This window comes from Vanacampus margaritifer, chromosome 13 (assembly GCF_051991255.1).
Source record: "Vanacampus margaritifer isolate UIUO_Vmar chromosome 13, RoL_Vmar_1.0, whole genome shotgun sequence".
Lineage (NCBI taxonomy): Eukaryota > Metazoa > Chordata > Actinopteri > Syngnathiformes > Syngnathidae > Vanacampus > Vanacampus margaritifer.
In genome coordinates, this window is record NC_135444.1 from 3,002,809 (window position 1) to 3,016,989 (window position 14,181).

The 14,181-nt window shown below is 40.5% G+C and overlaps 2 protein-coding genes and 1 long non-coding RNA gene across 6 annotated transcripts in view; 2 read left to right on the plus strand and 1 right to left on the minus strand.

The window, feature by feature from the left end:
• The window catches only part of nasp (nuclear autoantigenic sperm protein (histone-binding)), a 13,221-nt gene extending 12,485 nt beyond the window's left edge, over positions 1-736 (minus strand). The window contains exons 1-3 of one of the 2 annotated variants that reach the window (XM_077584535.1): positions 560-736; positions 175-231; positions 1-109 (exon numbers count right to left, since the gene is read on the minus strand). The exon at positions 1-109 is cut by the window's left edge and continues 8 nt beyond it. In XM_077584535.1, the coding sequence (XP_077440661.1) occupies positions 1-109; positions 175-231; positions 560-597 (204 nt within the window). In that variant the 5' untranslated portion in view covers positions 598-736. The remainder of the gene's footprint in view (positions 110-174; positions 232-559) is intronic. The other variant, XM_077584534.1, reaches the window with a different exon arrangement.
• LOC144062815 (uncharacterized) lies at positions 126-3,804 on the plus strand. The gene is made up of 4 exons (XR_013296454.1): positions 126-1,504; positions 1,883-2,037; positions 2,112-2,185; positions 3,376-3,804. It is a non-coding gene; the product is annotated as an uncharacterized LOC144062815 (long non-coding RNA).
• Positions 3,805-4,454: 650 nt separating this feature from the next.
• Positions 4,455-14,181, plus strand: part of LOC144062689 (glypican-5-like) — a 59,008-nt gene continuing 49,281 nt past the window's right edge. For all 3 annotated transcript variants that reach the window (XM_077584318.1, XM_077584319.1, XM_077584320.1), the window contains exons 1-2: positions 4,455-4,763; positions 8,507-8,668. In XM_077584318.1, coding sequence (XP_077440444.1) covers positions 4,592-4,763; positions 8,507-8,668 — 334 coding nt within the window. In that variant the 5' untranslated portion in view covers positions 4,455-4,591. The remainder of the gene's footprint in view (positions 4,764-8,506; positions 8,669-14,181) is intronic.

Sequence of the window (14,181 nt, forward strand, 5' to 3'; positions counted from 1 at the left end):
GCATGCATCCTGAAAGACACTGACTGCAGAGACAACGTCACCCATCACGAAATGTCTTTTGCCTGTGCCAATGAGCTTCTTTGCCTCCTCCATGACGTCTTCAGAACAGCTGCAAACACACGTCGTTGTAGTGATCTGGAAGGCCCATTGTGGAGGATGCACACTCACACTCACCTGCCGGCCGCTGCTGCTGCTGCTGCCGACGAGGAGCACGGCTTCTCGTCCGCGCTGCTGTAAACCAAAGTTTAGTGCCGTCAGTTCAACTAACGCTTCTCAGTATCAATGACGTGGCGTCTATTTGGACATTAACGTACCCACTTCACGCCATGGCACGGTAACCAAGCTATATTGTTAGCCAACTTGGCTAGTTAGTTCAATTGTACACATTCTTACCACGCGCGTCTGAAAAAGCAGTTACTTCTGGTATTACATAGTTTTCCCAGCACCCAAAAGAATAATAGCAGCCATGGTGATAACGCGAGGCTATCAGCGTTAGCAATTATCAAGCGAGTAGTCGTGTTCCGTTTGCACACTAAAATGCCAAATTACAAGCTTTTACCTCCCAGAGCTTGACGCGACAGACGTTTCCTCTATCATCTTTCGGAGGCTTTGCAGGGACTACAGGGCCAGGTAACACGACCGACAAAAGTGCAGATTCAAGTCCTTTGCTGTCTTTGTTGGCGCGCTTAAATAGAGGAAAAACAGTCTTTCTATTTCCGCTCAACTCTGAACGCGGGAGATTGTCTTTAAAGGGGCCGCAACACCGCTCGTGAGGCATTCAAGTGGTGTAGGAACAAAAAGTAACGTTTGTTACGACTCCACCCTTGTATGTTGTATGTTTTGGGGAGATTTACTTAATTAAATGGACTGTACTTATTTTAGTCATATTTAATTGAGCACAGCACTGCTCTTCTGCGTTGATTAAAAATGTACATGATTATGTAATGTATTTGTACCCAAATTACCTGGCTCTGTATGAATATGGTAGCCTAGGCCATATCCTAACCCAAACTAGTTGTATAAAAACGCATGATGCATTTAGATGTGCAATCGGTGAATGTGCTTTTAAAAAGAGGTTGGGCAAAAATGTGTGCTCTATGGGCACATTTCATTAGATTTTTTACACTGATCAGGCCATGTCTAAAGGATTATAGCCTACTAATATTTGTGTTTTATTTTAATCGTTTACAATAAATCAGTTCACGTGGTATGTTTTTTATCCAGATAATGCAAATTACTTGGCTCGGGGCATTTATTCGGTATTTTCAATGAGCCCCCTGGCCAACCCCTGAGTAGTGAGTTGAGCAGATGCTAGCCAATGGTTTGAGCAGAATTGAGCGTTCTGAGCACTGCGGACCAATCGTGTCGTCACTTCTGCTGACGCACCCGGAAGCAGCGATGGATATGTTTTGGCGTGGCCGCGTGGGGCTCCACTTTTCTGGTCCTCGCTGTCTATGCGCCACGGATCTGTACTCTCTACACGCCGCTTGGAGGCACCGGAGAGGTAACATGACTCTTCGTCTCTACTTCGACTGTTTACGAAACTCGTCTCATTCATGTCAGAAGCTCAGCTGTTCAGCTGATCTTTGGTTAACACGCCGACTGAAGGCTTCAGAAATGTTACATGGATCATTGCCACTTTGATTACTTCTGTTTTTAACATATGATATTTGGTTTTTGCCTTGTTTAATTTCAGTAGTACATGTTGAAAATGATAAAATAACAAATCAATAAAATGTAGATTTTACTTTGTGGTTTTAATATATTTCAGCTATGAACACAACACACTTATTATAACATGCACAAAATGACTGTCCAAGCAAGGGTCACACTGTAATGTGGAGTTGTAGTCCTAAATTTTGTTGTCTTTGTTCTTCCATAGAAAGTGAAAAAGATGGTCTCTTTGCATTTTGCTGGCTTTTGGGAGAATCCTATGAACTACATCATGTTCCTCACCAGAGAGATATGACTTCAGTACCTGGGCCTGCAGCTATGGGAGAGTGGACATGAGGCCTTCACAGAATTAATGTATGAAAGGTATGTGCCTTTTTGCAGCAGTTAAAAAAAAATGTGCAGACACGTTGCGTCTTACAGCTGTTGTTTGTGCTCAGACGGACATCTTGGGATGACTTTTGATCGTGTGCAATGGTTTGACAGACCCGGTTCCGCCTAAATTCTTGTGAAGGTGAGCTCATGCAATCTACAGGGAGGCCAGTGGTACGTTATGCTGACACTGCATGATTGTATATAATTATGTTTTGGGGGCATGTATACTGTTCTGTAGATAAGTAATGGTGCACATGATATTTTGGTTTATTAACAGTGTGATGTGGAACTTCATTATGCCATCCATTATTAAACAAAATGCAGAGCATCCGTTACAAAAAGATCCGTTACAATGGATTTCAGTGATGTGAATCTTTACTAGCTTCCAGTTGAATCATTTAAATTGAGATTGAGACCTGTTTGTGGTTTAGTCCCCAACCCTTAAGTCACTGTCGGAGAAATCGGGAGATGATAACGGTTTTAAATGTTATATCTCATTGTGGAGTCAATATTTAGAATAAAATATGTCAACATCTCTCAACATCTTTCTCTTTCAGCCAGCTGAGCTCTGCTTCATCTAACACCAGGGCCTTTTTCACGAGTCGATGAATTTACAGCTCGAGTCCAGAGAGTATTTAGCCCAATGTATAGCCCCTGAATTTGTATTTTAAATAGTACAATAGTTCACCTACGAGTTTGTTTTTTCAAAGCTGTTTCAGGCAGTCCCTTCACTCCTGTACATCCTGTAGAATCCATTCAACCTGCATCAGAGCCTCAAAAGAAGGCCCAAGTGAGAAGACTCCCAAAAATGTTATTACAGTATTTCGTGTGGCTCATGCCCTTTGGGCTTAGTTTATGTGGTTAAACAGAGGTCAAATGTAGGAATGTTCAGACTATTATAGACTAAGTTTAGAAAGTTTATAGTATTTCTCAAGTATTGATTGTTGTCACATCAGGGCTCCAGACTACCGGTAACTTAAAAAAAAAATATTCCTAGGACCACAGTGGCCCTCGGCTTGAAATTTTAGCAGGAGATTGGGGCACACACTATAAATTAGCTTGCAAAGTAAATATTCATCCCACTCATGTTCACTATATTACTGATAAATGGGCTGATAGAGCAGGAGAATGACAGCAACTGAAATTATTCAAGAATAGTAATTATGAAAAAACAACAACTGCAAACTTACTGGTTGTACTGGCGTAAGTAGATGAAAAATGTAGTTACACTGTCAAATTTTAGGAGTAAAATGTCTCCATTTAGGGGCAGTCTGGAATGCTGCGCATTGTAATAAACTGTTTTGTTTTTGTTTGTGTTTTGTCTACTAGGCCCTCCACCAATGCAGCTGCTTGTCCAGGTCTCCTCCTGAGCCGCAGAAGCTCAGCCATTGGATCTGGCCTGACCAGCGGAAGACGAGAATTAAGATGCAGACTAAAGATACAAATTGACTCTCGGCTTGTTGCTTTGGAAAATTTACATTGTGACATGTATCAACGTCGACGGATGTGAAAAATAACTTTGTGATAATATTGTTGTCCCCGTATTGCTCAGCAATATCAATATTTGTAAATTCATGTGAGTGTATATAAATGTGTTTGCTTACTATGTGCACTATGTGATCTATTTGTAGATTGTTCATGGTTTATGGTCAGGCTGCTCACACATTGTCTGCACTAAACAAACAAATATATTGTACTTTCAGTATAATTGTAAATGACCGCTAATGGATTTTAGAATAAAATTTGTAATTACCTTTTTACTTTTTCAGTTAAGCTGATGAAAAAAAGTAATTCTTCATGAATTACACAAATGTTTACTTGGCGTGTCTCTGAATCAAACATTAGGCGTCTAAAATCAGGGGTGGGCAAACTTGATCCTTGGGGGCCGGAGTCTTTTTGGATGTTTCCCTGCTCCAACGATTCCAATGAACAGGATCGTTATCAGGCTTATGCAGAGTTTGTTGATAAGCTTCAGGTGTGTTGGAGAAGGGAAACATCGAAAACTTGCAGGACACCGGCCTTCGATGACCGAGTTTGCACACCTAAATGAAAGAATACAATACAGTAATGTACATGGGGAAAAAAGTGCAATGTCCCAAAGTAAACAGTAGGTGGTGCCTATGTTCAAATGTCTGAAACTATTGTTTTACTATACACAGTAGTAAAACTGTATAATCGGGATAACTTTTAAATGTATTATGTAATTTTCTCATAACATTTATGGGTAAGTAATATTAGTTTATTAGCAATATTCACAATTGTGATTTCACTAGGTTACTCATTAATTGATGCACTTGTACTTTCAGAACATTAAGAACGTGCATGTCAATTAGGCAATCGAGTAGAGGGGCGGATGGAGGGAGAGAGAGAGAAGCTGAGAGGGACACTCAGGGTGACAGAGGGCTCCAACAGTCTCGGGCTTCACATACAGTTTTCTATAGTGTGCGCACAGTTGAAACCTTTTCGGGAGTCACATTGACATTTACCAGCTGGTGCCCACTTTTCTCTTGCTTGTTTTTCTTTACTTTGTAACTGAGATGTTGCAATGTTCCGTGCTGTCTTACAAAACGTGGATTTGTTTTGGGTGATTTTTTTCTACTTAGCTTTTACACTTGGCTGTAGATCAGCCCATACAGACAGCTGTCATGAAGTGAAGACAGTATACGTGATGCGTCAAATAGGCCAGGTGGAAATGGTGCCAGACAGTCCACAAACAGGTCAGTGAATCACGTTTTAATCATCATTGGAAATAATAGATATGATCACTGAAAGAGTTTTACCAATATCTGCAAATTACTCCAATTGCTGGAAATGTAGATATTTAGAGTCTTGAGTAGACTTAAGTTGCTTTTAGCATGACTAATCAACTAATTGTTTTCTTTTTCAGAATGTATAAAGTTATAAATATTTTTAATTTATTTTAAACTAATCTTTCTGCGGCAATTATAATGAAAACCAACTCAGAGTTCAGAGTCTAAATTCTGAGTTGGTTTTCATTATAATTAGTCATTATAAGTGTCTAAACGTTAGACTTTTTTGTAATACAAAACCAAATTCCAAATTGAGGGTATGTCGTTCTGCCGGTAGGCCAGCAGTTCACAGCGAGAGTCTATTTCTGTTGAAAATGAACATAAATAGCCTGGAACATATAGAAAGCACACATTGCTATAAGGACTTGGTGAAATTGTTATTTTTTCGATATCAAAAGTTCAAAGAGCTTTTGTCAATGCTGCACATCCCTTTCTTAAACAGGATGTCATCCTATTTTCGACCAGTATCACTGATTTCCCTCGTAACTATTGAAAAAGAGGTTTAATTTTTAGCTTTGAAGTTCTTGTTTGCCCTCTTGTTATACTCACTTTCAAAATGGTCCAAAAGGAAGCTTTAATCAACCAATTATTAAATTAAATAAAATTAAAATAATTCAATCAGATATCAGGTGGAAAAAGACACAATTGCAACTGGAATGAAATAAAAGCTTTCTATTGTGTAATCTGTCTTATTTGCCTATAGCTCTTCTTGGTTTTACAGTAAGGCAAGCTCATCTGTTATCTGCCATTTTTAACAAATTGCTGATGAAGTGCACTTTCTATTAATTCCCCATCATGTACTATATGCATTCAAATTATTGAATTTACAATTTGTATTTTTTACACTATACATTTTGTAGGTGCCACTTTTATTGCCTGTGCGTGCGTGTGTGAGTTCATCATGTCATATTAGCATTATACTGTGTAAAGATGTACACTATATTATGTGTGGGCTGTAGAGAAAACATACATTGCTGAATATTACTTGAATACAAAGATTTCACGTGTATTGTCAGGTGTGTTTGAAACCTCACCAACTCCTAATAGGACTTAAACATCCAATACAATATTTTTATTAACTGACAGCTTTGATCTATGGCAAGCAACATGTCTCATGAAATCACTTACACGGGTTAAATGATTCTGTACATTTACATATTTTCCAGGCTATCTATCAAAATTATGTTCAAATTGAGGATACAAACTACTTAAAAAAGATGAAATTCTGTATATTCACACTCTGTAATGAGCAAAGCAAAACAGTAGCATCTTGATTGTGATACTGAAGCCAAAGATATAGAATGCATGCGTGTGTGCGTGTGCGCACGTGTCGGTAGATGTGTGTGCATTGTGCGTATGTGAATGGTGCATACGTGTTAGGTCATACATTGGTGTACCGTCTATTCCTCTCATCCCTCCCTCCCTTGATCTCAATCAGCTGCTTGAGACTCTGGAAAGCACACACACACGCGCGCACACACACAAATTCTACTCCCATCACATCTGAGGACATTGTTTCTGTACCGTCATTTCCTGTAGACCGCCCCTTACTATAAATGCAATTAATCTAATCCAATGCTAACATTACATTTATCATAGGTTTCCGCTAAGGAATGGGGTCATCAGTGTGCATTCCAAAAAAGAGACTGACTGACTGACTACATTCACAGTAATGTGATTGTTAACTGCTTTACTATATGTCTCCACAATTTGAGATATGTATGTGATGCATGTACGGCATCACATTGGGTCCAGCTTTAGAACTATTGACAGGTCATGTTGTCATGCCGCGTATCTAATATACTTGGACAATGCTTCTGACATGACTAAGATGGATTTTCATTAACTTCTTAAAAAGGAGCACATGCCTTTTAAGAGGAGCCTTTGAGACATAATTATTTGGGAATAAAAGTGGAATAGATACGGAATTGCCACGCCACTTAAATGGGGTTGGGCTCTTTTCCACTTTAGAGTTTCCCAGGTTAGAGGTGCAGAAAAAGTGTTGAGATGCCTATTGCCTCAGTAGCTTCCCTCTGCCTTGAGGAAAGAGGCTCTGGGGGACTGAGGTGAGCTTTTCTGTCTGTGGCATTGAGGTTGCTGAGGTGGTTAAAAATGTACTCAGTGCCTTGGGGGTGGGGTCGGTTGAGATTCGCCCGAACATCATACAGGTTCAGGATGTTGGTGAGCTTCCTATGTTTGCATGCCTCTGCAAGACTGAATGGACATCAGGACAACACCTTTGGATTTACCTTTTTAAGGAAAGTGTGTGTTCCAACTACAAGGGTATCACACTCTTTTATCACACTCATACATCTTTGCTTTTTCAGATGTAAGGTTCTACCCTCACTGGTGTGACTTGAGGCTGAGTGTAGAGCATTTGAATTAACTCCTTCAAATCTGAGGCCATAGTCCTCATTTGGAAAAGTGTGGCAAGCCCTCTCTGAGTCGGGAATGCAATCCTTCCCCAAGTGGAGGAGTTCAAGTATCTTTGGATCTTTTCATGAGTAAGCGAAGAATGAAGTGGTAGATCGAAAAAAGGATTGGTGCAGCATCTGTGATGTGGAGTCTGCATTGGTCCGTTTTGGTCAAAAACGAGCTTCGACCTTTGGCTCAGCTCTCAATTTAATGCTCAGTCTATGTTCTAATCCTCACCTGTATTCCGAAGCTAGGGATCGTGATTAAAAGATACAAACATCACGGATACAAACAGGCGAAAGGAGTTTCCTCCATAGGGTATCCAAGCTTTGGCTTAGAGAGAGGGTGCGCGGTCATCTGGGAGGTGCACAGAGTTGCTACTCCACATTCAGAGGAGCCAGATGAAGTGGCTCAGGTATTTGATTAGGATTCTTTCTGAATGCCTACCTGGTGAAGTGCATCGCAATGGCCCAAGGAAGTACTCAGCAGTGGTGATTGCTCTAAAACTGCAAGGGAAGCTCAGCTTCCCCTAAATGCCCCTCCCCCTGAAAATAGAAAGTGATGAAATATGCACTGCACTTACCTTTTGTTTAGAATCAGCTACTTATCACAAGTAACTGATATGACTTCCTTCTCTATTCATCCACGGCACTAGTAGTGTGGGTTGTTCCACTGTGCGAAACGCGGACGGTCATTGGATAAATGCTGGGTTTTTTCCCACCCATCGGACGTACAGCGTCTCTGAGGGGTTTATGGAACAGTGGGCCAGTCCAGACATTCAGCTACTGCGTGATGATTGGATGATCTGTCTGAGGCGTAAAGAATAAGCTTCTCCTCATTTGAATGACCAGCAGCCGCCACTGGCATTCAGAATATGCTGGAAAGAATATGTAACTGATTTATTCAATCACATGATGTGAGGATGGTGACTCAAGATATGCAGACTGATACTGCTGCGTAATTCTGCTCACAGACAAATCGACCCAGGTGGGCGTTCTTTCAGCACTGATGTGAAAAAAATTGACAGACTGACGATGACGGAGGGCGCTGACGATTGTCAGACCAGCAAAATTTTGTATATTGCCAGGATCTGCAAACCAGCATAAAAAAACAAACATAAACACATCACACCAGATTATTTTTCCTTGTAGCTAATATCTTCTGATGATATTAGGCACTCATGATATTTATGTGACCACAAAAACAATTATAAATCTGTTTCCTCTCCCACTCAGATGACTCCCTCCGAGTGTGTGTTCACTCTGGGCCTGGGTGCTGCACCAGTAAGATGGAGGACAGTTACATGGCTGCTGTCCGCAGTGAGACTCAGCAGAAGATGCGCTCCTACAGCTTTGAGCTGAAGTACCTGATTACTGGACACAGCAAAGCCTACGAAGGTGAGGAAAACTTTCGGACTCATTGAAAAATAAAACAAGCATCCATCAATTTTCAAAGAGCTTGTCCTCATATACGGCTGCAGGTGAGTTGGAGCCTATCCCTGCTGATTTTGGGCCAGCGGCAGGGTAGACACTGTACTGATCACCAGCCAATCGCAGGTCATATATAGACAAACAACAATTCACACTGGCTAAAAAAAATACTCTTGTCTACAAATCTATATCGTTCTGTTTTTTTTTTTTTTAACTCTTTGACTGCCAGATGTTTTCAGAAAAGGGATGCCGCCAGTGCCAGCCGATTTAAGCATTTTGACTGATCTCTCAAGGTCCACAGAAAATGTTGTGTTTGGACTATGGAAACACACATACTACCAAATGAAAGATTGGACTCTCATCTTTCATCAGAAAAAAAAGTTTGTTTCTACCTTATTCCGTTTTTCAGTAATCAACAATAAAAAATGGTTAGTTTCACCGAAATGCTCTGTTTTGAAACAAAAAACGGAGAAAACAAGCTTTTTGTGAAACGATGTTATTTCATGCACTCTAGTGAATTGTTTCCCAAAAAAAAAATAATAATAAATAAAAAAAATTGGAGAACGTCTTTTAACGTCCTTGGCGGCCCTCCATAGATTTTTACTAAACGTCATTTAACGTCCTTGGCAGTAAAAGATTTAAAGACAAATAAAGGTTGTGCTTTGCCTTGACTAGTTTTGGCGACGACTGCCGCCTTCCTCAGAAGCTGTCAAACTGACAGTTGCGACGTGTCTTATCAGCTGATGTTCCTGGGCGTAGCCGGCGTGGCAGAGCTGTCATGTGACGCTCCACGCCGACTACACCCTGCGTCGCTCGATCAGCTCCAGAGAAGTGGATCCCATGTGTGGGAAAGTTGAAAAGTTCCTTTGTTCCTGTTTAGTGTGTCCGGTCCCCGTTTCCTGATCTCTTTTGCTTCTTTTATCCATCTTTTGTATTTTTATTCTTCTGTTCCAATGATGCTTACTTTGTCCCATGCTTACGTGAATGACATTCTAGAATAAGTAAAACAAGGACATACACAAGATTTTAGAGACCACCTCAACACAATGGACAAAACTGGAAATATTATATATATTATATATAATATAAGTTCACACATGAGGAATAACAACAAGGACAACTTGCTTTTTTGGACATAAGTATTCATCACGAACAGGATGGTAGCATCAAGACCACAGTCTACAGGAAACCCAAGCACACGGACCAGTATCTCCTTTGGACCTCAGAACATCCCATTGCACACAAACCAGTTGTTAGAACATGATTCGAAAGCACAAGCATTATTACATGAAGGACAGAAAGAGAGAAGCAAAACACATGGAAACAGCCCTAAAAAATTGTCAATATCCACAATGGGCAAGAGAAAAAGGCAAAAATCAGGTAAACAAATAAATAAAAGAAAAAAACAAAAAAATTAACAAATTAAACGAACTGACAATCAATACAAGGAAACAACCACATGATCATATATTAGAGGTTTCACAGAACAAATAGAGCGAGCAATGAGAAAACACAATATAGGTACAATAATTAAGCCACACAAAAAACTAAGGCAGGAATTAGTGGTTTATGGTTTTAGGGGTAGGAGGAAATAAAAAATGTATCTAGTCCTACCCCTTATTCGTTTTATGTAGATGCAAATGATAAGGTTAATGTATGCAATGTAATATATGAAATAATCTGCAAAACCTGCAATAAAACCTACAGTATGTTGGGGAAACAGGAAGATCTTTCAACATAAGAAAAAAAGAACACCAAAAGGAATGTGACAAACAAACAGTAGCACATTACACCAGAGCAAAAAAGCTCAAATCTGTCATATCAGATGCAAACGAGAAAACCACATCATGGACTGGAACAAAGTAAGCATCATTGGAAGAGAAGAATAAAAATACAAAAGATGGATAAAAGAAGCAATAGAGATCAGGAAACGGGGACCGAACACACTAAACAGGGACGAAGGAACTTTTCAACTTTCCTACACATGGGATCCACTTCTTTGGAGCTCATCGAGCAACAGAGGGCGTAGTCGGCGTGGAGCGTCACATTACAGCTCCACCACGCCGGCTACGCCCAGGAACATCAGTTGATGATAAGACACGTCACAACTAGTCAAGGTAAAGCACAACCTTATTTTGTCTTAAAAAAGAAAAAGCACATGACAACAATTCACACTCTCATTCACACCAATGGATAATTTAGAGTCTTCAATTACCGTACATGCATGGTGTAGAAATGTGTGAGGAAGCATGTGGAGAACTTTCAAACTCCACACAGGAGTCCAGAGTTGAGATTTGAACAGCGAATCTTTGAACCTTGAGGCAGATGACCTTACCACAAGACTATACCATGCATCACTAAAACATAAACGAAAAATAGGTGAGACATTTTGATGATCAGGATTTGCTATTCCTTTGAATCATCACATGCACATTTTATTTTAATAGATAACTGACATCTGATGATGAGCACACTCAATGTGTCAATTGACCTCAGTGGACAGATGATTTTGGTGCTTTAACAATTTTGTCAAGTGCTTACAGGCCCCTATGTCATGCTGACTTTGTGTGTCCATCATGAAATAGTTAGTTTGTGTCAGGTTTACGGTGTGAGGCCAGTTTATTTGGTGAGGCGCCACAGTGGCTAGCCAAACAAACAACTGATGTCCAATGCTGTTTGAGTGATCAAACTCTCAGGGAGAAGGGAAGTGGAAAACTTTGTTACTACCTTTCTCTTTGCTTTCTGTGTCAATCTGAGGTTGCGATAATTAGGTTTTGTTCGTGACCAATGAGAGTGCGATGGCTGAAGAATGTTTACATTCAGTGCGTATCCCCACCAAAGTGTTGTTGTCACGGGCAACAGCCGGTCTCTAACGGCCTGCTTTGAATAGGAGGGATAATACACTGCTTGTCCACTTGTCTCTCAGCAATATTCACCAATGTGTGTGTGTGTGTGTGCGTGCGTGTGCGTGCTATTTGTGTGTGTGTGTGTGTGTGTGTGTGTGTGTGTGTGTGTGTGTGTGTGTGTGAAAGACAGATATACACACATTATTAGAGGGTTACCATTGATGAGACCCAGACCGACATAGCAAACATGTTCTACTCTTTGTCCACTTTTTTTCCGTGCCTGCTAGTCCAAGCTGTTATTCAGACATCCCGGGGGGAGAACTAAACTATCCATGGAAAATGCTCAGACATGAGGCAGTGATTATCAATATGGCTAAATTACGCATTAGCTACCTGCATTTACCAACAACAAAAGCCCCACTATTTTATGTTTTTTTTTGCCAACAATATTACGAAATTATTATTATTATTAATATTTTAAAATATTATTACCAAACACCAGGGGAGTCACCAGGTTTGGAGGGTTGGGGGGTGGGGGGGGGGGGCTCAGAGATGCACAAGATGTAAGTAGACATAGCATACAAGCACAAATTTCACAAACAGCTAAAAAAAATACTGAAAGATTGCCTTTTCCATGTTTTTGGACAGATTTAACAAAGATACAATAGTGTGTAAAAGTGTAAAAGTTTCCCCGGCTTGTCCTCATAGGAGAACTCTTTTTTTGGTCTTTTGTAACCCTTTCAGAGGGTTCTACCGAGAACATAACAGGTTATACCAAGAACCATCTGTGAAAGGCTCCACTCTGTATGTGAGGTTCAACAAAAAATATTTAAGGGTTTCATCTAGATCTCACACAGGCAGTTCCACTGAGAACGCTGTGATGTTTAAAGGGTTTTGTCTATAACCTTCACAGTGAGTTCCACAGAGAACCCTTTATATTGCAAGGGTTTCATCTCAAACCAACACAGTAAGTAATACTGAGAACCCTTTTTATATTTCAAGGGTTTCATCTAGAACCTGAGTGCCGATGTACAGTGCAGGGGTCAGACTGGTGGTGCTGGTTGGCAGGTTTGGTTGGTGGGTGGAGTTTGGGCTGATGAAGACAAATCGATCTGTTCTCTCGTCTTATTTGTTGTTGTGGATCAACATGCCCTTTGTTTTGGGAACGTGTAGCCCAATGACGCACACTGTAGATGATGTTTATCAAGATAAATCCCATTGCGTTGCAAAAGGTGTCGACGTTCATAAAAAAAATCGAAAATTGTCAATAAAGTTCACTGAACAAGAAGCACATATGTTTGTCATCTCGATAGCGACATTATCCAGCTGAAATGCTCATCACCTGGCTGGACCGTAGGCAGAGGACTATTCAGGAATACACCTGTGTTTAGAGATTGCATTTTTTGCAGAAAAGTAATGAAATCTTGCTTCAGTGACTCTGACTGTTTTTTCAACACGTCAAATGCCCATGTGTGAATTATAACAGTCGGATACTCAGTAGCAATCTTGTCGACTTTTTTTCCCCTTGAAAATAACCAACACCATGTCATTAGCAAAACACAGAACCTTTGTGTTCTTTCTGCTACACAGATGTTTAACACCAAATAAGGCTTTGTCACATATTATCAGTGTTTGTGTCCCAGTAGCTAATCTCATTTGCCGAGAAGTTTCACTTTCATACCTTTGACTGGCACTGTAATCCACAGAGGCTTGCTGGTCCGATGACAATATGGCAAACCTGTTCCTCATTTCAATGCCAGTGTTTTGTTTTCGCTGTCCGTAAGATGGTTTACTTTTCCTTGCTGGTGCCAAGTCCAAGACTGATTTCTTGGTGTTCATGGAGTCTTTTGCATGGGTCAACGGGATTCCTCTGTAGTTTGGTCTATCTTAGTCAGGTCTGGCTGTTATGTGAAGGCTCCTCACTTTTGGCTTTGCTCCCAGCAAATTCAGAAAAGGGCTGGTGGATGGAGCTAGCTTTCAGTTAGCAGGTTTGTGTCCACTGTTGGGAAACCTTGGTAGCGTGGTGTCATTCCATGATTTCCCATTTACCTCCACAAACACTTTAAGGTGGTTCATTTGTGCCTCTAGCACTGCCAACTTGAAGGAGTTTTTGGTATTCATCAGTGGAAATGGTTGGTCATCTTTCTTCTAGCCTTTTTGTTAGTAGCAGTTGTATGCTAGTTAGCTAGTGAGTTGTGCTCACGTTATTGTGAGTTTATAAAAAAAAAAAGTTAGGAAAAAAAAGTCTGTATCTACAAAACAAAAAAGTAATACAGCCACATTGGAGTAAATGTCCAGGTAAAATCCCGGAGAAAAAAAAGGGGGGTGGGGGCAGTTATCAGCTGAAAAAAAATGCAAGTAAAAACAGGAGCAGAGCGGATTGACTCCACACACAATGCAGGCAGGAAGCAGAATGTAAGGGTTGGTTCAAACAAACGGTGCTCTGTCCTGAGGTGTTAAACACATGAAAAATGAGTGTGTACTGTTTACATTTTGAAATGATCATTTGTATGAAATTACAATGTCCCATCACTAATGAGCTATTTTGAGTTGGCCTGTGGGCTATTCATGTCGTCCTTGGAGGCTACCTGTGCACAGGCACCATGTTGGTGACCCTTGCCCTAGAAAAAGTGC